Raw genomic sequence first — 24,611 nt, 5'->3', positions numbered from 1 at the left:
TGAAAATGCTGTCATTTTTCCACTGGGATGGTTTTAGCTCCTTTGTCAAAGATCAAATGACCACAGGTGTGTAGGTTCATTTCTGGCTCTTCAATTCTATTCCATTCATCTACTTGCCTGTCATTATACCAATACTATGAAGTTTTTATCACTATTGCTCTGTAGTATAGCTTGAGGTCAGGGATGGTGATTCCACCAGAGGTTCTTTTATTGTTGAGAATAGTTTTCAATATCCTGGGTTTTCTGTTATTCTAGATAAATTTGGAAATTGCTCTTTCTAACTCTATGAAGAATTGAGTTGGAATTTTGATGGGGATTGCATTGAATCTGTAGATTGATTTAGGCAAGATGGCCATTTTTACTATATTAACCCTGCAAATCAAAACAACCCTGAGATGCCACCTCACACCAGTCAGAATAGCTAAGATCAAAAACTCAGGGGCCAGCAGATGATGGAGAGGATGTGGAGAAAGAGGAACATTCCTCCATGACTGGTGGGATTGTAAGCTGGTAAAACTACTCTAGAAATCAGTTTAGTGGTTCCTCAGAAAATTGGGAATAGTACTGCCGAGGACCCAGCTATACCATTCCTGGGCATATATCTAGAAGATGCTCCAACATATAATAAGGACACATGCTCCACTATGTTCATGAAGGCAATGGAAGCAGAAACTGAAAGCACAGGCTATGGAGGAACGTTGCTTAGTGGCTTGTTCCCTATGGCTTGCTCAGTCTGTTTTCTGATATCCTATCCAGGAGTACCTGGCCAGGGGTGGCACTGTCCCCCACGAGCTAGGCTCTCCCACATCAATTGTCAATCAAGAAAGTTATCTAGACTCTTGCCCAAAGGCCAATCTAATAGAGGCATTTTCTCAGTTGAGTTTTTTCTTCCCAGATAAGTATAGTTAGTGGTAATTTAACAACAACAACAACAACAATAACAACCATAATAACAAAAACCAAACAGCCAACCAACCAAGCAAATGAACAAACACGACAGACATGGACAATATATAGTATTCATGCTAATGTATCACACCAAATCTCATTAACCTGTACAACAATTGCTAATGTTTAAAATAAGAACCAAAACCTAAAGTTCACACTGATAGAAGAAAGACTGGATCAGAACAAAAGAATGCTCTAGACAGGGATTCTTCCTTGCTTCTAAGTTATCCTGAATATAATGATTAAATGTCAGCTCTACTAATTCACAGGGTCAGCCCAGTTCACTGTATCCCATGCCATTTAAGCTACACAGTCAGTGTTTTATGTTATTCCATGATTGTGTATAAAACTTAAAATCAGGTGATATGGGTCAGTTTAAATAAAGTTAATCAGGAAGCCATTAACAGACCTTTCATTGGCTTTTCTTCCCAAACATAATAATTTTTTATTCCTAAAGTGATCACATTTGGCTGCTATAAATTTTGATTGAAACAGAAAATTCTAGGTGTCATGAAGGTAGGCAGGGCTGGAGTAGATGCAGGTCCATGGGCAACTGTCACTATATGCTCATGTGTATGTTGTCTCTCTCCACAGGTACCAGTGGACAGATCCCCACTGAACAGAATGTCTCTACACATGCTCTGTATCATGACTATGATGAGGAGGCACTTCACCTTTTTAACTTGACATAACATTGTAGTGTGTCAAACCTGCTCTTTACCCACTTCACCATCTAGAGGGTCTGTATTTGGGTGTAGTGTATTATGTTTTTTCACAATAATAAATACAATGATTTGTTGGTATTGACTTTCTGCATTTTCTTTCTGTACCCTCAAATATGATTACCCTTTAGCTCAGAATATGAAAGATTTAACTTATCAGAATAAAATTAGCTAGAGAGCAGATAAAGAAGATGAAATCAACAAATTTTGAAGATGTGTTCTTGGCTCTTTTGTATGATTTTTACTTCTTTATAAAAATCAATTTTATGTAGATTTATGGATTTATAATTATTCTCATGTTATTTGTGCTTTTGTTAGATCTGGAGAAGTTTTCAAAAATAAGGTATGACATTTGTTTTACAATTTGAATTGTATTTTGATTATTTGGAGCTTTTGGACTAATATCTACTTATCAGTAAGTGCATACTGTGTGTGTTCTTTTGTGATTGGGTTACCTCACTCAGGATGATATTTTCTAGTTCCATCCCTTTGCCAAAGAATTCCATGAATTCATCATTTTTAATAGGTAAGTAGTACTCCATTGTGTAAATGTACCACATTTTTTGTGTCCATTCCTCAACTCAAATTGGGACCCATCTCAGCGGGAAGCTCCAAGGTCTGATATTATTACTGATGCTATGATGTGCTTACCTAATGGAGCCTACTGCACTCTGAGAGGCCCATCAAGCAGCTGACTGAGACAGAAGCAGATACTTACATCCAATGGTCTGAAATCAGAGATCTCTATGGTTGAATTAGAGAAAGGCTGGACAAAGTTGGGGAGGAGGGCGACCCCATTGATAGACCAGCAGTCTCAACAAAACTGGATCCTCGAGATCTCTTAGATACCGAGCCACTAACCAAGCAGCATACACTAGCTGGTCTGAGCTCCCCACCCCTTTTCCACCCTCCTTACACCCCCCCCCCCGCCTACCCTCCCCACCGCCCCCACCCTACACCTCCTCCCCCCCCCCCCCCCCGCACACACACACACAAAAGCAGAGGACTGCCTGGTTTGGCCTCAGTTAGAGAAGACGCACCTAACCCTCAAGAGGCTTGAGGCCCCAGGGAGTGGGGAGGTCTTGTGGGGTGGGGATGGGAGGTGGGGACATCCTCTCAGAGAAGTGGTTCAGGGAGGAGGTATGAATGAGGCACTGACTGTCACTGATGACCTGGAGGGGGATAACGACTGGACTATATAAAAAAAAATTATGTAAGTACACTGTAGTTGTCATCAGATACACCAGAAGAGGGCGTCAGATCTCAACAGATGGCTGTGAGCCACCATGTGGTTGCTGGGATTTGAACTCAGAACCTCTGGAAGAACAGTCAGTGTTCTTAACCGCTGAGCCATCCTCATGGTACCTTCTCCAAAATCGACCATATAATTGGTCACAAGACAGACCTCAACAAATATAAGAAGATCGAACTAATCCCATGCCTCCTATCTGATCACTATGGAGTAAAAGTGGTCTTCAATAGCAACAGAAACAACAGAAAACCCACATACAGGTAGAAACTGAACAATATTCTACTCAATGATACCTTGGTCAAGGAAGAAATAAAGAAAGAAATTAAAGACTTTTTAGAACACAATAAAAATGAAAACACAACATACCCAAATCTATGGGACACAATGAAAGCAGTGCTAAGAGGAAAACCTCATAGCCCTGAGTGCCTCCAAAAAGAAAATGGAGAGAGCATACATTACCAGCTTAATGACACACCTGAAAGCCCTGGAACAAAAAGAAGCTATTTCACCCAGGAGGAGTAGAAGGCAGGAAATCATTAAACTCAGGGCCAGAATCAATCAAGTAGAAACAAAGAGAACCATACAAAAAAATCAACAAAACCAGGAGCTGGTTCTTTGAGAAAATCAACAAGATAGATAAACCCTTAGCCAGACTGACCAAAGGGCACAGAGAAAGTATCCAAATTAACAAACTTAGAAATGAAAAGGGAGATATAACAATGGAAACTGAGGAAATCCAAAAAATCATCAGATCCTCCTACAAGAGACTGTACTCAACACAACTGGAGAACCTGGAGGAAATGGACAATTTCCTTGACAGATACCAAATACCAAAATTAAATCAGGACCAACTAGACCATCTAAACAGTCCCATAATGCCTAAAGAAATAGAAGGAGTCATAGAAAGTCTTCCAACCAAAAAAAGCACAGGACCAGAAGGTTTCAGTGCAGAATTCTATCAGACCTTCAAAGAAGAGTTAACACCAATACTCTTCAAACTATTACACAAAATAGAAACAGAAGCAACACTACCCAATTCCTTCTATGAAGCCACAATTATGCTGATACCAAAGCCACACAAAGATCCAACAAAGAAAGAGAACTTCAGACCAATTTCCCTTATGAACATCGATGCAAAAATATTCAATAAAATTCTTGCCAACCAAATCCAAGAACACATCAAAACGATCATCCACCATGATCAAGTAGGCTTTATCCCGGGAATGCAGGGTTGGTTCAATATACGGAAATCCATCAATACAATCCACTACATAAACAAACTCAAAGAACAAAACCACATGGTCATTTCATTGGATGCTGAAAAAGCATTTGACAAAATTCAGCATCCTTTCATGCTTAAAGTCTTGGAAAGAACAGGAATTCAAGGCCCATACCTAAACATAGTAAAAGCAATATACAGCAAACCGGTAGCCAGCATCAAACTAAATGGAGAGAAACTTGAAGCGATCCCACTAAAATCAGGGACTAGACAGGGCTGCCCCCTCTCTCCTTATCTTTTCAATATTGTACTTGAGGTACTAGCTCGGGCAATTCGACAACATAAAGAGGTCAAAGGGATACAAATTGGAAAGGAAGATGTCAAACTATCATTATTTGCAGATGACATTATAGTCTACCTCAGTGACCCAAAAAACTCCACTAGAGAGCTCCTACAGCTGATAAACAACTTCAGCAAAGTGGCAGGTTATAAAATCAACTCAAGCAAATCAGTGGCCTTCCTATACTCAAAGGATAAGCAGGCTGAGAAAGAAATTAGGGAAATGACCCCCTTCACAATAGCCACAAACAGTATAAAGTATCTTGGGGTGACTCTTACCAAACATGTGAAAGATCTTTATGACAAGAACCTCAAGACACTGAAGAAGGAAATGGAAGAAGACCTCAAAAAATGGGAAAACCTCCCATGCTCATGGATCAGTAGAATCAATACAGTTAAAATGGCCATTTTGCCAAAAGCAATATACAGATTCAATGCAATACCCATCAAAATCCCAACTCAATTCTTCACAGAGTTAGAAAGAGCAATTATCAAATTCATCTGGAATAACAAAAAACTCAGGATAGCTAAAACTATTCTCAGCAACAAAAGAAAATCTGGGGGAATCAGTATCCCTGACCTCAAGCAATACTACAGAGCAATAGTGTTAAAAACTGCATGGTATTGGTACAGTGACAGGCAGGAGGATCAATGGAACAGGATTGAAGATCCAGAAATGAACCCACACACCTATGGCCACTTGATCCTCGACAAAGAGGCTGAAAACATCCAATGGAAAAAAGATAGCCTTTTCAACAAATGGTGCTGGTTCAACTGGAGGTCAGCACGCAGAAGAATGCAAATTGATCCATCCTTGTCTCCTTGTACTAAGCTCAAATCCAAATGGATCAAGGACCTCCACATAAAGCCAGACACTCTGAAGCTAATAGAAAAGAAACTGGGGAAGACCCTTGAGGACATCGGTACAGGGAGAAAGTTTCTGAACAGAACACCAATAGCGTATGCTCTAAGAGCAAGAATTGACAAATGGGACCTCATAAAATTACAAAGTTTCTGTAAGGCAAAGGACACCATCAAGAGGACAAATCGGCAACTAACAAATTGGGAAAAGATCTTCACCAATCCTACATCAGATAGAGGGCTAATATCCAATATATATAAAGAACTCAAGAAGTTAGACTCCAGAAAACCGAACAACCCTATTAAAAAATGGGGTGCAGAGTTAAACAAGGATTCTCACCTGAAGAAATTTGGATGGCAGAGAAGCATCTTAAAAAATGCTCAACTTCATTAATCATTAGGGAAATGCAAATCAAAACAACCCTAAGATTTCATCTTACACCAGTCAGAATGGCTAAGATTAAAAATTCAGGAGAGGGTGTGAAGAAAGAGGAACACTCCTCCACTGCTGGTGGGGTTGCAAACTGGTACAACCACTCTGGAAATCAGTCTGGCGGTTCCTCCGAAAACTGGGCACCTCACTTCCAGAAGATCCTGCTATACCACTCCTGGGCATATACCCAGAGGATTCCCCACCATGTAATAAGGATACATGCTCTACTATGTTCATAGCAGCCCTATTTATAATTGCCAGATGCTGGAAAGAACCCAGGTATCCCTCAACAGAAGAGTGGATGCAAAAAATGTGGTATATCTACACAATGGAGTACTATTCAGCCATTAGAAACAATGAATTCATGAAATTCTTAGGCAAATGGATGGAGCTAGAGAACATCATACTAAGTGAGGTAACCCAGACTCAAAAGGTGAATCATGGTATGCACTCACTAATAAGTGGTTATTAACCTAGAAAACTGGAATACCCAAAACATAATCCACACATCAAATGAGGTACAAGAAGAAAGGAGGAGTGGCCCCTGGTTCTGGAAAGACTCAGTGAAGCAGTATTCGGCAAAACCAGAAAGGGGAAGTGGGAAGGGGTGGGTGGGAGGACAGGGGAAGAGAAGGGGGCTTAAGGGACTTTCGGGGAGTATGGGGCTAGAAAAGGGGAAATCATTTGAAATGTAAATAAATTATATCGAATAAAAAAAAATCAAAAAAAAAAAAAAAAGATCAACCAGCGCCAATCTCCTGTGGCATCTAAATAGAACAAAAAGGTAGAGAAAGGGACCCTAAAAAAAAAATTAAAGATAATTTTTTAAAAAAAGAATAACAAGTCTGTACTTTTATATTCTATTTTGAATCCTCACTGTACATGTCCAATCAGTTATGACGGCTGAGGTGGGTGGGGAGGAAATGTCAGAAACAAAGTTTCTGTCTCTGAGTCAGTGAGGAGAAGTTCTGTCACAGTCAACCTGTCTGGCCTCTACAAAGGTGGATGAGAGTCCTGTGAGAGCACACAAGCAAAGCTTCTCCTGGAATAAATCATCTGACATCTGATCCTTTTCATTAGCTGGTTAGTACATCTTTTTTATTTTATTAGAGGTTGAGGTGTAAAGTTCATTTAAATCAAATTGTTTTTTTAAATAAAAGCCTTATTTTTTGTTCTGTAATATTCTATGATTAATAACATAAAAGCATGGTTTAAAATATGATGAGATGAATATTTAAAATCCTTATTTTGTAACTTTAATATTTGAGTCTTTAAAGTCTGATGTGGACACTCTGTGATAGCCTGTCCTTGGTGATTATAGGGAATGTCAATGGAGTATGAGATATTGAAAGTCAAACACCATGTATTATTATTATTATTATTATTATTATTATTATTATTATTATTAAATTGTTTTTCACAGTCCAGTTGTTATCCCCTTCCTGGTCAATCCTCTGACACTTCCTCATACCATTTTTCCTCCCCCATCTCCAAGAGAATGTCCCCACCCCACTCCCAACCCACTTCCCCACTCCCTGGAGGCTCAAGTCTCTTGAGGGTTGGGTGCATCTCTCTCACTGAAGACAGACCAGGCAGTCCTCTGCTGTATATGTGTGAGGGGTCTCATATCAGCTTGTGTATGCTGCTGGGTTGGTGGCTCAGTGTCTGAGAGATCTCAGGGGTCCAAGGTTATTGAGACTGCTGGTCTTCCAATGCGGTTAACCCCCTCCTCAACTTCTTCCAGCCTTTCCCTAATTCAACCACAGGGGGCCCTGATTTCAGATCATTGGTTGGGTGTAAGTATTTGGTTTTGTCTCAGTCAGCTGCTTATTGAGCCTCTCAGAGGGCAGCTATGCTAGGCTTCAGTAATAGTGTCAGGCCTTGGAGCCTCTTCTTGAGATGAGTCTCAATTTGGACCTCCTTTCCCTCAGTCTCTTCTCCATTTTGCCCCTGCAGTTCTTTTAGGCAGGAACAATTCTGGGTCATAATTTTTGACTGTGGGATGGTAACACCACAGGAGGTGGACTCTACAAGTTCCCTCTCTCCACTGTTGGATATTTCATCCAAGGTCCCTCCCTCTGAGTCCTGAAGGTTTCATACCTCCTAGGCCTCTGGTTCATTCTGGACAACGCCCCGCCCCAGTCCCCCGACCTGATACCTTCCAGGGTTGCTTGTTTCTATTCTTTCCTTCCCCCCCACCACCACAATTCCCGATCAAGTTTCTCTCTCCCCCTCCATGTCCTCTCTTCCACCTTTCATCAGGGAGAAGAAATCAATCACAGAGGGCAGCAGGCTTCCTTGTTAGTTGACTGAACTTCCTAAGAGTTCCCTGAATTTGTTACTGAATTTTTGAATTTATCAAACTCCTTGGAGAGGAGAGTTTATGAAACATTTTTTTTATCATTTTATCTGTGGCCTGTATTATGATTCATTGCTGCAAACTTCACCTAAGAAATTTTTATTGAGCAATACAAATGAAGTTTGATCCACAAGGGATCATGTGATAGAGGCTTTGATACCAATATAAAAATGCTGAAGTAACAGTACCTCTAAGACAGGAGTTCTCAAACTGTGGGGCAAGACCCCTTTAGGGGTTGAATATCTGTGTCACAGGAGTCACATAATATTATCTGAAAACATGGATATTTACATTATGAGTTATAATAATAGCAAAATTGCATTTATAAAAAAGAAAGAAAGTAATTTTATGGTTGGGGGGTCACCATGACATGGGAACACTATTAAAGTTTTGCTGTGTTAGAAAGGTGAGAACCACGGGTCTAGACAGGTGGTTAGGTCACTGGAAGCCTTGCCTTTAGAAGAGATTCAAGTAGTGTTATGTGACCCTGGTTAGTTCATATGAGGATAAATTGCAGTATCAAGAAAACCTTGTGTCTTGCTCACAGTTTCAATTTCACCATGCAGCAGTAACCCCTCTCTTTTCCAGTATTCGCGGTCTTACATTGTGACTTAGCCGGATAACCTCAACTAGAGCTCTCAATTTCTGTGGTCATGCTTTTGTTATGCCACCAAAAATGGGTTAAATAAACCCCCCTTCTTCATAATCACCCAACATCAAATATTTTCTCAAAGTAATATGAAGGCGGTTTTGATTTTATGTGAGGAATCTTAGGTTCATTAGACTAATGAGATTATGCAAGAATTGACTTGTGTTTGTCTTAGAGAATAAGCTTTTTTCTGTGACACTGGATGCTTCTTAGACCCAGGAGAGCACTGTATTCATTGTTGCTTTGTAACAACGATGAATTCGTGACAAGTCTCTGTAGTTCCCTGCACATACAATACATTTAAAATCTATATACACGTTTTTGTAGAAAAATACCAGTCTCTAGAAAAACACACATAACTATAATGTGTGAATTTTTCAAACAGATTTAAAAGGACATCTAAATGACGTTAGCCTGAATATGTTAAATCTTTAATATTGTACATTTGTCATATTTTGGTACATCTGCTTAGTTTAGTTTAGTTTAGTTTTGCTTTTTATTAATACTTAATAAAAATAATGGGTCAAACAACATTTTTAAATATCATAGTACTTTGTTTATATTCCTTTAACAGAGTTTTATAAAAAGAAAATCTCCAAACTTATCATCACAATAAGCAACTTCATTTTTTTGTGGAATAAAAACTGTTAATGGGAGCCACCCCTTTTGAGTATATTTCACAATAAATATGCACGCCTCAGTGAAGGAATCGAAGTCAGTTAATGGTTTTTATAGAAAAAGTAGGAAGTGGTTGTGTGTTTTCAGAGATTCATATCACAGCCTTTATGATTTATAACCATGCTAGAAGAATTATGCAAATGTAAGCCAAGTGAGGTGCTGAGTATGGGTGCCCACAAGCTCTGAACAGACTCTGGGACCTTCCCAGAGCTCCTCCTCAGACACAGAGGACAGGCATGAGGACGTAGGTTGGTGCAGGAATTTGGATTCCCAGGCTTCTACATGGTGACTTTAATTTACTGGATGAACATGACAAATAGGAGAAAATGAGAAACTTGAGATCACCATTCCCTGCATATACTAGTTTTTTTTAACTTGGATTGAGTGCACTCTTAACTGTACCTTTGGAGGCAGTTTTGGTGCAAAGAATAAGGACAAGGAAAAGATAAAGGCTTGTTAAAGTGGCAGCAATAGTTTCTCCTCCACAACTATGATCTCACTCGTCACAGGTAGGTGGCCCCATATCCAACACCTGTGGTTAAAACAATAACGTATTCACATGTCATAACTACCTGGGTTTTTAAAGAAACCATAATTCTCACTAGACAGAAGTAGCAGGGACTACTTAAGTTCTCTGAGCACTGCAGGACAGTTGAATAGTTCACAGGCAGAGGGGAGTTGTATCTGCTGGAAGACAGAGACTCTGTGAGGAGACTCCACTGGTGTGATGGATTTTCTTGTTTTGGGACCAGATGGTGAAGTGGGGTGCACCTCCTGAAGATGAAGTCAACATGCACAAATGCTCCAACTACTAATTTGAAAAGTAAAGTCCAAAGTACTTGTGGGTATATGAAGAAAAAGCATGAGCATTCAAAGTAAAATTGGAAATAGAATTGGAATAACTTCTCTTACCAAGAGATTAAATGGTTTTTCTATATTATTTAAACTATCATCCTCATCATCACTGCATGTGAAGATTTTGTTTGGAATTTACTCTTAAGCAGGAACCTGGCATTAAATCATTTCCAGAAGTTTATCCAAAATGTCATTCTTATTTCAGTGTTATTTCTGCCGCCCTGGAAACCATGCAAGGACTCGAACAGAACACCATAGCAGTTGTTCCTGGAGGAGCTCAGCCCTTAGAGAAGTCTGTTATGAAATCACAAATATGGAAGGAGAACAGAGAGAAATTCTTGAAGGGGGAACCCAAAGTCCTTGGAGTAAGACATCTTTGGATCTCAGGGGAGAATAATTTTGTAAATATATAAATGATTTTTAAAAAAGGAGATACCCCATGCTCTCAGTAGCTTCATGATATATCAACACATCCCAGGGAAATAGCGTTGGATTTTCAAATTTATCATTTGAAAGTTGACATGTTAATCTATCAGATCAGACTTTCAGTTTAATCCATTTAAAATAGAGAGACTTCAGGTATGTCCTAGGCTGTGGATCTTCTAAGATGATCATATCTAAATCAGTGTAGAGAAAAAAGCTGGGGCCTGGCCCTGTGGCTGACAAACCTATTCTGATCTATACAATTGCAATGCCTTTCTTTATCCTGCTAATCAGATGATGAGAAATCCTCCATTGTCCACATACTTCTGTTCCAGAAGAATGTGCCTAAAAAAATAATAGAAAACTTTTAAAAAATAACATCATAGGCAAGTTAAAGGCCAGTAAATGGAGAAGGTACTCATACGGCCAAGCTTCTGATCACTGGACAGTCGCCATTAGACACACACCTGTTTCTTTTCTACCTCACTGTTCTTTTATTTTTATTAAATATTTGTTTTATTTACATTTCAAATGGTATCACGTTTCCTGGTTACGTCTCTGAAAACCCTCTATCCCTTCCCCCCCTCCCCTGCTTACCACCACCACCCCCTTCCCGCTTTCCTGACGTGGCATTCCCCTACACTGGGTCATTGAACATTCACAGAACCAATGGCCTCTCCTGTCATTTTAAATCTTATAAAAATTTTCATGGTATGTGTTTTAAGTTAACATAGAATATGTTTATCTTAAAAATATCAATAACAATTTTTAAATTGAGAGCAGTTTTACATTTACAGTAAAATTAAAGAGAAGATAAAGCTATATACACTTCCAGTGACAAGAACTCTTGAGCTTACTGCTTTGTGTTCTACCAGTTTATTAATTTCTTTAATTATTAATGTAAAATAAATCATAATAATATCAAGTAGTAAATCTTTTCAAATTATTTTATTTTTTAGGTTCATTCATTTGGGGGATTCTTTTGTTTTATTTATTTATTTTTTTAGTCTTTTGAGACACTGTTTTTCTCTGGGCGGCTCTTCTGGAACCCAGGCTACAAAGCAGGGTGGCCTTTAATTCACAGAATCTGCCTGCCTGTGCCTCCTGAGTGCCACCACTGCCCCCCTTAAATTATTATTTTATTTTTATGGCATTAGCGGCTCTTTCTTTTTCTGGGGATTGGTACATGGCATTCTTAGGAAAGACTCTGTTTCATCTAGGCTATTGAATCGGTTGGCCTCCTCTCTTGGGGTTCACACTTATCCTATGCTCTGAAGATTCTTGAATGTATTGAATGTATTAACCACTTGCCTTCTCAATTGTCTTGGCTAGCCAGTAATGGTTTTTTTATTTCTGCTTAAAGAAAAATAAATCTTTGGTTTTGTAAGCTTTTTGTCCATTGATTCCCTGTTTTTAATTCTAGTGATTTTCATTCTATTTTTATTTTTTCCTTGAGATTAAATTATGACCTTGTTGGGTGGGCTCCCACAAATCAAAATGTAGGGGACAACTCATTTTAGATCTGTCCTTTTCCATTTTAAAAAATTGAACTATTACACACTTTCCATCTTCCATTTTATTCTACCAACCTTCCCAAGCTGTCTCCTCCCTTTCAAATTTGTAACTTCTTGTTCTTTCAGTATTATTGTTATCTATACACAGATGTATGATAATAAATACACAAGCTTTTTTTCAATCTTTCCATAGTCCTATTCATTCCCCTCTACAGACTGTGCTTCTTTCCTCCCACATATCTTCATATGTTGTTTTCATTTGCTTTGAGTCTTTATTATGGGCACAGTTATACTCAAATTCCCCTTTTGTTGGGTCACCACATACACATTCCTTCCTCAGACTCCAAGCTCCCAAAGAAGACCATGTGTGCCCTTCATTTTTACCTCAAACTGCATCTAGATTTATTTCCTCAAATTATTTCTTGCTGGTATAATTTCTTCCTAATTCTTGAGTCTTTCTTTTGTGATCATGTGACAAAGGATAACAACAGAGGAAGGGATGCATCATGGGCATCATAAAAGTATCTGTGGAAAGAACTTCACAAGTTCCCTCTAAGTTTGAAATTGCTGAAATGTGTGTGTGTGTGTGTGTGTGTGTGTGTGTGTGTAGAGAGAGAGAGACAGCACAGAGGCATAGAGAGTCCAAGAGATGATTTATAATCTAGTACATCTCATCTATATGAAGACAATTGACAAAAGAATAACATTTCAAATTTGTCTGTGAATTATGAAAGGAGTAGGTTGAGGTAACTTAGTGGTGTGGACATACTTAGCATGGGAATCATTTTTGTGGTGGATAATGCTTTTATTTTTTGTGTCTAGGCTTTGCAAGTCATGATTGCCCTCATAAACCTCAGCTTAGGAATAATAATTATGATAAATATACCAGTTGATGGACCAGTCTTTTCAGTGACCTTACTGGTCCCAATTTGGGGACCAATAATGGTGAGTAACATATAATCTTATATAACTGGCGATAATAACACCTTGTTCTGACTATACTAACTTTCAGTGAATTCTCTCAACTCTTTCAAATAGTCTATGAGTTTGAGAGTAGGTATTTAAACCTGATTCAGTATTTCCTTGTTCACATTGCAATATCTACTGGTCATTTATATAAGCAAGGTATACTGTTTATATATCACTTAAGATATATTGTGGCAGCATGTAGTCATGTACTCTCTCGACAGTTACTTAAATATTGGCACAACTGATTTCCTCAGAAGTTCATAGCTAGTCATTCTGAGGACTGGTTAGAAAGAGTGATATGACTTGCTGAAATATGTGTCATTATTCATAAAATTTTACCAGTATATTCTCAAACCAAGGATAACTGTCTTGCTTTCACTTATTTGGAAAAACTGAGATCTGCTTCTCTAGCTATGAAGGGATCATAAAACTCTGAAGGCAATGAAAGGATGAATGAAACAAGGGTGCTATTGAGAAAGAAGAGGGGACAAAGCTGAGCAGGTGATTAACAGCATCTGACTAATCAAATCTCAATAAATGTTTAAGAGACTAGAAAACTGTATGTAGATAAATTTTGCTTCAATTTTAAATAAAATAACTAATTACAAAATGAGCACAGGGTCTCCAATGGAGGAGTTAGAGAAAGGATCCAAGGAGCTGAAGGAGTTTGCAGCCCTATAGGAAGAATAACTATATGAGCCATCCATTACCCCAGAGCTCCCAGGGACTAAATCACCAACCAAAGAGTATACATGGAGGGACCCATGGCTCCCGCCACATAGGCAGCAGAGGACGGCTTTGTTAGACATCAGTGAGAGGAGAGGCCCTTGGTCCTGCGAAGGCTTGATGTCCGCTGTGCAGAGGAATGCCGTAATAGGAAAGCAGAAGTGGGTGGGTTGGTGAGCACAGGGAGGGGAGATGGGAGAGGGGGGTTTTGGAGGGAAAACCAGGAAAGGGGATAATATTTGAAATGTAAATAAAAAAATATTTAATACAAAATTTGAATAAGAATTTTTGAAAGTTAAAAAGTTTTCCTCTATAAACATGAGAGAATTCTTTTTTAGTTCAGTGTCAATTAAATATGAAAATCAAACATTTACTCATGTATATGTTATGAACTGACAAAACAAAATGCATTAACTTAGTCATTTGCTATTTTACAGTAGAGAGTCTTAATTAAGCGTTGCAAAGTTTCCATTTACTAATCAACTGGAGAGTGTGAAAATTTACTCATTTGGTAGACCTTGTATTTTAATTTTCCCATCTTATTTTACCACAGGTGTTTAAGATTTGAAGAATTCCAGACAGTCATATTTTCATAGTTCTATGACACTTTATGCATCAATAATGATATCAAAGATAATAATAATAATAATAATAATAATAATAATAGTGAAGATGACTATCCCACAAATAGTACCAGTAATAGCTTACTGGCACATTACTAAATGATTTTGTATGTAATGTTCCACCTCAACCAATCACTAAAACATCTGAGAAATTTGCCATTATCTTCACTGTATAAATAAAAATTAAAATGAGACTAAGGAAGGTTGATTTTCTCAAGATTTATTCAGTCCATGAACAAGAACTCAAAATCTCATTTATCTCCTCACTGTGGATGGCTGCTTCAATCTTTATTTCCTACTACCATCTTGGCTATAAACTCCCATAGTTTATGATAGAAGATTCACTTCAAGGTTTCAGGCCTGCATGCAGAGCAATGGACAGACATTCAACCACACAGATTCTTATCTATATCTTGATTTTAGTTTGAATGATGTGCCCCTACTGGTATTTCCATTGACTTTTCAATCTTCTAAACTAAAATGTGGAAAGCAAATCCAGACATCTGAATATTTAACTGAATAGTCTAAAGAGGTCAAATCAATCAAATTGACAGCAGTCATTTTGATTAAATTAAAAATAATGACCAAGTTGGCAGACTAAAATGAACTACAAATTCTACTCATGATCTAATATATAATTTACTTTGTTACCATTATTTTATTTATAGATTCCAATATGTATTTTTAACAGGGATAATTTCATTTCTGTTTTGTTTGGCTATCTTCCTCAGTTTGGTGTTAAAATAGCAAAATCTCATTATAAGGATAGGAAAGTGTTAGTTTTCGTTGCTCTTAAAATTTTTAATTAGATGAGAGTTGAGTAATTTTTAAAACCTTAATACAAAGTGTGTGAAAGTACCTGATAATTTAAATTTTCTTTTCAAATCTATGAGAAATAAATTCTAAGTGTCCTAATATTAAATAAATGTCTTCAGAATGACAGACTGCAGACAGCTTTGTCAGTGAAATTAGAAAGATGATCATTTCAGTCACAGATTTTTTAAGAGGGGAAAGTAGAGCGAAGAGGGACTATGGCTTTTTCCCTCTATACTGGAAGCATAGCGAAAATACTATCCAAATTTTGAGACACACTTGATGACTCCTGCCTGTAATCCCTTCACACAGGAGGCATAGACAGGAGAGTCACTCCAAACACAAGCCTGGCCTGGCTTATGTAGCAAGCTCCAGGCCAACCAGAACTACATAACAAGACCTTACCTCAAACATTCAAAGTAAACAAATGGAGTAATCTATTAAAAAAGTCTTAATGGTTCTTCTATAACTCACTTTACTTTTCCTGCCTGCTCTTGTGGGGATGAGACTGGTGGGTGACAAAGAAAACTGGTGCCTTTTAGACTGTCAGTCCCTTCACATGACCCAGTTGACTTCCAAGTAAGGGTTGGTATGCTATGATTTATACCAATGCTTTAAAGACTTTAACCTGGATATTTCCCCTCATGACAGTTCCTTATCTCAGGATCCTTGTCAATTGCAGCAGGAGTGGAAACTACAAAAGGCCTGGTATGTATTTTTGGTTTATTTTGCTATCAAAAGGGAGTAATTTCATCCAGCATGCCTTCTGCTAAGGTATAAAGGGGTTGATTCAATAGACCTAAAGCCACAGCTACGAATTTTAGAAGAACCTTACGTTCAAAACCATAGCTGAGAAAACAGCTGGCTCATAAGTCTCATCATGTCTGACTGGATATAATATCAAGGTAGTTGCTGGGAGAAACTTGGGACTGGTACAGTGAATTCAGACAACAAATGTTAGTTGGTGATTACAGAGATGAGTTTTGAAGCTTCCTATCCAGCCCATGATACTGACACCCAAATATTTGCAGTGGTAAAAATAAAAATATATTGACTGACATATTAAAATACCTTCTATAAATGTATCCAAAATAATAGGTTTAAAATAACTTTACAGAATACAGATAATCAGAGATTAAGAGCACCTGTTGTTTTACAAAAGACCAAGATTTCTTTCCAAGCATCTACATGGTGACTCACAGACAACCATAAAACCAGTTCCATTGGATATAAAGCCCCCTTCTGGTTTGTGTGTGTACCAGACATGTGCATGCTGTATGTACATATAGGCAGAGAAATCATTTATAAACATAAAACAATAAATGGCTTTAAAAGACATTTACAGTGATGTGTCCATCATAAAGTTGATAAAGGCAATAGTTAAGAGTTCAACAATTCATTCATTCTCTAAAAGCTGCATTTGAATTTCACTTCCTGCAACAGGTAAACATCAACTTCTATAGCACTATCAAGGTGAACTTTCTAAACCTGGACTAAATCCTGCTTTCTTTCTTAGTATCTTCCACCTACATGACCACCAATATGTAGCTCATGTTATAGATGCAACAAACTTTCAGTTTGTTGAGGAGTTTACTTTTCACAATAAAGTTTATTTAACTTAACCGTGAAAAGAGAATTGCAGAGCTGTATCTGCAGCATAGGAGGAAATATGCAGGAGGGACATGACATCAGCATTTACACAAGAAGAGTTAGGTATTTGCAGCACTGTGTGCTGGAAAATGGCAGACAAGGTTCTCCATAATGTGTCAAAGACTTTGAAATTTTTACTAGCAAACTTTAAGAGCATCTTATGTCCTTGAAAATCATTTGGAGGATTTAGTCTTAGGAATAACGGTTATTATGTTTGTATTTTGGCAAGGGATTGAAGCAAAGATACTATAAAAAGAGACACAAAGTTTACTTTTGGCAAAAAAGAGGATGAAATGGTGTTTTTCAAATGTTGATGGAGCTATACAAAGACAACATTGATAACTGATCCCCACTCCTTTGTAGGTCATCAGCAGTCTAACTCTGAACACTATCAACTCTGTGTTGACTATGGCAGCAAGCATTATTGCTGTCATCAGTGTGGTTGTGGGTATATTTTCTCCCCGTTTTAATAATAATCCAGTCATCAATGTGAGTATTCACTCTGCTGGTGGTATGTCATGGTGGAGGCAAGGGCTCACTGACTCTTGCAAAAGCAACCAACAGTCAACATTCTGATCATAAAATCAAATATGGGAGTAGCACCTAAGGGGGGAGGAAAAGTGAAGGGGGCCGTGGGAGAAAGAATTTGTAGGGTTGGGCCTGGGAAAAGAGGGAGGAGGAGGCTGTGATTGGGATACAAATTGAATAAAACATAAATTATTGGGAAAAACGGAATAGGAAAATAAACCAACTTGTGATGTTGAAATAATAGCAAAGTAGGACAATATTAGGGATCAGGTGAAACCTCATTATTTCTTTTCTGTCTGTAACTAAGAACAAAGGAAACCTCTAACATGGCTTCTTCTCCACCATAGGGACCCATATATCATGTCTGATAATCTGTAGGTGCCCCAGAGAGAACAAAATAAAGCCAAGTTCCTAATGGTGGGAAGTTCCAATCCTCTTGGAGACAAAGATAGATTGTAGAGCTTATAATCATTGTAAGACAGGTTTAAAGGAGTAAGCTATTTGTAAGAAAGAGCAGATAGAGTGTGTGCTACCTCGAATGACCAGAACAGGCCACATGGAATTGCCAGTGGTCAGAAAAAAGGACCAAGAAAAATGATAGTTCCTTCAGCTTATAATAATGAATTATAAACACATATACATCTGCTACTTATGTTGAAAATCTACCTTTTCTTTATTTTGTTTTGTCTTTGTTGCTGTTTTCAGTATGTGTGAAGGAGAGTTAGGGAGATTGGAGTGTTACTATGTAGACCAGGTTATCCTTAGGCTAAAAACCATCCTCTCTTCTCAATATTGGCATTATAGTTGTGAGCTACAAGCCCTAGCCTGTACTTGTTTATGTAAAGTAAATTATATGTTATGGGAGATTTCTATCTCTTCTATTTGCTGTTCTCCACTCATGCCTTTCACAAAGCCTAAACGCAGAGGCTAGTGGATCTGTGATGCAGGAGCAGGGATGAAAACACCAATGCAAATATCTCATGGTCCACTAAATCAGAATCTCTGATGTGCCAAGCTCCTGATAAAAGGACTAATTCACAGGAAAGGGACTAAATCTGATCACTGAGAATATTCAAACCTGTCAATTCTAGGTATCAGTTCAATGCAGGAGAATTCAGAACAATGTACCACATTTTTCTTCCATTTTGATCCTGTGGCTTAGTGAAGATACAGATAAAGCTAAATGTATTGAATACTAAGGAGTGTGGTGCCTAACCCTTCAATGATTTCCCACAGTTGTCACAATCACTATCGAGATAGTGCATAATCCAGATATATTTTATTACAGGGCTACAAAAGTTCAAGATGAGTCTCAATTGTATAAAAAACATTGTTGGCAGGGCTGTTGACTTCCCCTTGAGCTTTAGGGGAAAGTAACTTTCTTGGCTTTTGTGTTTCCACCTTCTACCCACAGTCCTTAGCTCATCATTCTGCCCTCTATTTTAGAGGCAAACACTGAACCATCCTCAGTCTCTTAGACTTGAATTCTTCAGTATCTTAATCCACTTGTAAATATGTTATAACTATGACAGCCTTCACAGGCAAAAATATTTTGCCTATATTATCTCATAAACAACCTCTATTCTCACTGTAAACCAGGCTAATCCTATCCTGGGGCTTGTTTATAAAACCAACCTGAAAGACTCTTCTCTTCAAATTTGAAGTGATATTGTTGCTTCCATGTGAATTGTCCAGCATGAAGTACAGTAGACGTGGAGGCAGAGGTCTCTGATAATTGTTCTTAGTAAAACAAAAGTGATAAAATAAGTGACACTTAGAGAACAAAGAAATTATCTTAGGTTTATGCTGTATCAAAAAAGCTGGATTTCCAAATCCCTGCCCAGATATGATAGTCATTGGCATGGTAGTCAGGGGGAGGAGGGCATATTTCAAACTTGTAATATCCATTATTTTCATTACTTTGCATGAATCTGTTTTTAGGCTTTGGATATTTTGATGTTAATTTTAAATCTGCTAGAATTCTGCATTGCTGTGTCCGTATCTGCTTTTGGATGTAAAGCTTCCTGTTGTAACTCCAGAGAGGTGAGTTGCAGTCCTTGTTGGGTGATGCTTAGTAGGTCTCTATTGCTCTGTAATCAGTCACACAAATCTACCAGCTTACAAGGACACACCTTCTTTGTCTTGTACCTTCCTGGATCAAGATCATCAACAGCTATGCTTTGCCGCCTATTCAGTCTTAGGAGGCTGTGTGAGCAGGAAACCTGAGGTTCCCTCAGGGTTTTCTAGTTTCACTAATAACAGAGTTGAAAGCAAACTAAGAAGAAAGCTCAAAGACACTTTTAGAACAGTTTGAGAGAGGGAAACCAAGACAGGAGAAAGACTGAAAAAGCCCATAAAGTCTAAGAACACATATTTAGGAGTACCAATCCACAGCTCTGAGTTCAGAAGTCACCTACTTCCAGATCCTTGTGTTATAGAGCAATGAACTGTAACAGGGACTCATGTCAAAAGTAGAGAGTGTTTATCAAGAAAAGAAAGTATTCCTAAGAATGGAAGTGGAATAGTGAGTTGTATAGAGAGTCTGAGGAACATCCAGACACTGAATGAAGCACCTTTTATAGGACTGTTATAGACTCAGTCTTTTTGTCTGGATCTGGTGGACTCACTGCCCCAAAACCTCACCCAGCATGCTGTCTTCCTTAGATGAAGCCCAAGTGAAGAAGAGTTTAGAGCCGTCTTTCGTGTCCTGGTTACTTTCACATTGTATGTGCCCTCCTTGCGTGTAATGTGTTCTTATCAAATCCAGCCCCATTCCCTCCACTCTAATCCTTCCTTTCTAGTCCCTACTCTCCTGTCTAAACTGTGTTCATGGAGTTGAGTGGGCTGTTGTTTCTCAGAAACTTTCAGTTTGTGCACACATGGTCATTATCTTAACCCAAGGACTGCTGCAGATGCTCTTGAACAAGGAGGAAAAAGAAAAGCCACATAGGGAGGAGAAAGTCACATAAGTAGGAGGAGAAAAATATGTAGGAGAAGAATAGCCAGTAAGTAGACCATGAATATAGTACGCCAGATCAGTTACTTCAAAGCTTGTATAAGAAGCTCGTGTAACCCGGCAACTGCTCCCTGGAGCTGAGGAATGCTGTTCCCGCTGTCCTCTCCTGTGTTAACCCACAAAAGCAGGGTCCTAGGGGCATGTATGTATATATTCTTCATTCTACTGCTGACCCATGTCTCTTGATTGTGAATGTAAGAATATATTTCCATGTGTCATGATGCTTCTGCCATTCTGGGCCACTGTCATGTGTGCAGAACTCAATTCAAGGTCACCATATCAAGGTCTGGATGTGCAGCTGTCAACAGGAGCAAACTAATTTGGAAGAATACCACTGTCATTATCTGTGACAGTTTGGTTCAAGTATGCCATCCACACAGAAGACTGATGCTCTAAGATGCAGCTGCAGACACCAGCTACTCTACTCAATCTCTGCCACAAAATGAGTGTCCTAGGTCAGCAACACCTGATGATCCATGAAGGGGCCCAGATACCACCCAATGTGATGTGTGATTTAACTCTGTAGCGACAGTGTAGAAACTAGAAAAAGTGACACTATCAGATAAGGAAATGCAAGTGCTTACTATACTGGGTGACTCAATGACATTTTTATTCATTTTACAGGTTCTTGTAGTGCTACCATCACATCCTGCTGTGACAGTGACAGCACCCCCCACGACATTTCAACCATTGCTACCATCAGAACACCAAGGGAAACATGTTCCAGAAAATCTATACAAGAGCCACCCTGGAGAAAGGGTCTACTTTTGATGTGTGTTTGTGTGTAGTGTGTGTGTGTGTGTGTGTGTGTGTGTGTGTGTGTGTGTGTGTGTGTGTATGTGTGTGATTTCCCTGGGAAATTAAAACTTCATTACAATGGGTTTGGGGAGCATTATCAGACATGCTGAAAGTATGTACATCAAGCACTTACTAGATCAAAAAAATTAACATCTTACATTCATTGGATGCACAAAGGGCATTGAATTGGCAGAGACAATTTGAATACAAATTGAAAAAAAGCCCTGTGTTAGTGAAGTTAGGTCCCCAAAGAGTGAAGAGTGAAGTTTTGCTAAATGAGTAGATTTAGCTGCTCATGACCAGGAACAGACACATCGACTATGTAAGACAACACGTATCTGTTAAAATTGATAACAACCAATTTTCATTTCTATGTGCATGCTCATCATATAATAACATAGTGTGTATTTTAATTGATATATTGAAAAATCACAATAAAGAGAAGTGATTTAAATCAGAATACCTGATCCTTAAATACACACATATTTGTACATCTATGTGCATGTGTTTATTTATATAAATGTAGTGCATGTCTCTGTATATTCATAGTATATGAATATACACTATGTGTGGATATGGAGATAATAGAGAGTTCAATTACACATATCTGTATATATTAAATATGACCTAAAAATATCACTTATTATTCCGCATTGAAGCTGTAATCTCATCTACAGGCACACATGTTTGAGCACTTGGTTCCAAGTACTGCCATTCTTTTGAAAGATTGCTGAATCTTTCAGATATGAGGCCTAACTTGTAAAATTAAGTCACTAAAGCTTGGCTTTGAGGGTTGCATTGCCTTCCATTTTAATGTTCACATTACATTTCTAGTTAAAAGCAATGTCCAAAGACTTGGCTATCAGGCTAAATTTCCTGAAGATAAATAACTGTCAGTATATTCTTAGATAAATTGATTCTATGTATGTGTCAAACCTGTACTAATTTGGCATAGCATGGTTTAAATTATTTGCATATTACCAAGCAGCCAGGGCACATCTGCTGCTCTCGATGTGCTCCAGGAGCCAAAACCTTACCAAAACCATAAGAATGCTGCTATTTCATTACTTATTATCTTAAATTAACTTTTAATGTAAATAAATAAAGACAATTCTCAGAACTAAAACATTAAAAACATAACAAATGGAATTGGAGAGATGGCTCAGCAGTTCAGAGCACTTGTTGCTCTTGGACAGGACCTGGTTTCAGTTCCCAGAACCCACATTGTAGCTCACAACAATCCTAACTCAGGTTCCAGTCCTCTTCTGACTTTCACAGGCATAGGCCCACAAGCTGTGCACATACACACATCATACAAAAAAACACATAAAATGCAAAGAATACATGTAAAGAACATTAAAAAACTACATAAGACAAAAGTACAAAGCAAATGGTTCAAGACAAATGCCAAAAAGAAAATGATTGATCAATGATTGTTTTATTTCAAATAAAACAAAAGCAACACCAAACCAAACAAACAACATTTTCCCTCTTTGGGGTTCCTCAAACAGCCACCCGTAGAGTGAGACAAGCCCACGGCAGTGCTTCCTGTTGGTAATGGGTCACACTCAGAAAGATTGCAGTAATTTGCTCAGTTCTTAGTTTCCTTCCATGCATTTCTTTCTATGTTCTTTGTGTGCTGTTGTTTCCTTGTTGGGTTCTCAGCTATGGATGGGATGCCTCAGTCAGTGTGGAGAGTGGGTGTGGCGGCCATCCCAGGATGGTGCCCAGGCTGGCTGCCAGGTCGCATGACTCAACCCTGCATCCTGTTGTTCCCCTTTAAGAGTCATGCACTGGAAAAGTGTGCATGCACCCTTTGACGTCATATCAGGCCACTCTGAGGCCATCATCTCGATCCTATCATGAGCCCCTTTGTGGTGGTCGCTGATTGGTGCAGGCTTAGATATAACTGGGGCAGTGGGCTAGGATCAGGGGTTTCCTGATGTAAGGTTTCCTGAATAAACTGCTTTGAGAAGAGTCTCCCGTGTCGTCTCCCTTATTCTGCTGGACGGACAATGGCGGCAACAAGTCAGTTACTGAAAGTGCTTATGCTAAGCTCGCTACACTTTGTCTTCTGAATCTGGTCACAGCACCTGGCCAGGCTGTACGCACAGCTGCATCTTTCCTGTTGCCCAATAAGCCACAGACATTATGAGCAAGACAAATGTTATTGGGAAATAATACATTTTTCCTTCTTCACTTGAAGTATTTGGTTTGGTTTTTTTATTAACTCCTTTCCCTTATCAAGAGAATAGACTAGTAGAAAAGGTAAGTAGAGGAAAGGGAAGCATTATTTTTCCCTCAGCTGTAAGGTTGCATTTTCTAAAACTGTAAAGAATTTTTTCAATTTTCTTATCTTGTCTGCACTCTTCCTCTGGAAGCACACTTGAGGAAAACACAACTTTGACCTTCTTAACAAGATGCTTCCCATAGCCAGTCAGTCTAGGAGACTGTTTTCTGTCTCATGTAACACAGAGAGATGACAGGAGACAGATAACAGAGAGTTTATGTCCTGTTGGAGTCATCTGTCATTCTACAGGAGTGACTGTGGTTCTACAGTGGACAGACATCACTGTGGATGCTGAGTTCTAGAGGATAAACACTGCACTGGTTTAATTGGGAAATTTCACACACAAGCCAAAGATACATCTCAAAAAGATGTTTGAGTAGTTCCAGAATCTACTCCTGCTTTCTTATTTATTTATTTATTTATTTATTTATTTATTTATTTATTTATTTTTCCTGCTTTCCTATTTTATGTCAGTCTTACATACATCCTTTCTGGAAAGTCATGCAAATATAAGTGAGCTTTTTTTTTTTTTACATGTATATGTTTTTCACATGCACACACACACTAAAACAAAAGGAAAAGGAGGACATATACCAAGAATTGAACCAAACTTAGATAATCTGATAATATCTGTTTCTTACTTCTTTTGAGAAGACTCAATAACTATAGTTGCATATGGGATATAGCCACCATATCCAACTCCCTTCCTCTCTCTCTCTCTCCCTCTCCCTCTCCCTCTCTGTCTCCCTCTCCATTCCCCCCTCTCTGTGTTTGTGTCTGTGTCTGTGTCTGTATGTGTGTGTGTGTGTGTGTGTGTGTGTGTGCGCGCGCGCGCGCGCGCGCGCGCGCGCACACCTGGATCAGTATCTCTCTCATTCATGTATATGTATATATATACAGAAATATTTCCACCCTCAATAGTAATAAAGACATAAAGCTTTATGGA

At 38.5% G+C, this 24,611-nt stretch overlaps 2 protein-coding genes across 5 annotated transcripts in view; both read left to right on the top strand.

Moving 5' to 3' along the window:
- LOC127689934 (membrane-spanning 4-domains subfamily A member 6B-like) overlaps nt 1-24,611 on the top strand; it is a 167,588-nt gene that overhangs the window by 119,718 nt on the left and 23,259 nt on the right. The window lies entirely within an intron of this gene.
- LOC127690008 (membrane-spanning 4-domains subfamily A member 4D-like) lies at nt 6,706-23,352 on the top strand. 2 transcript variants are annotated; one of them, XM_052189579.1, is made up of 7 exons: nt 6,710-6,857; nt 10,521-10,680; nt 13,075-13,197; nt 16,035-16,091; nt 17,397-17,522; nt 19,503-19,604; nt 21,202-23,352. In XM_052189579.1, exons 2-7 carry the CDS (start codon nt 10,546-10,548, stop codon nt 21,346-21,348), a joined length of 690 nt encoding a protein of 229 aa, XP_052045539.1. In that variant the 5' UTR covers nt 6,710-6,857; nt 10,521-10,545; the 3' UTR covers nt 21,349-23,352. The 2 variants fall into 2 exon arrangements, with proteins under 2 accessions (XP_052045546.1, XP_052045539.1); XM_052189586.1 differs by lacking the exon at nt 13,075-13,197 and having other exon boundaries at nt 6,706-6,857.

Source organism: Apodemus sylvaticus, chromosome 1 (assembly GCF_947179515.1).
Source record: "Apodemus sylvaticus chromosome 1, mApoSyl1.1, whole genome shotgun sequence".
NCBI classification, from domain to species: Eukaryota; Metazoa; Chordata; class Mammalia; order Rodentia; family Muridae; genus Apodemus; species Apodemus sylvaticus.
Note: the sequence above shows the minus strand (reverse complement) of the source record. Positions and strands in the feature narration are given on the sequence as shown.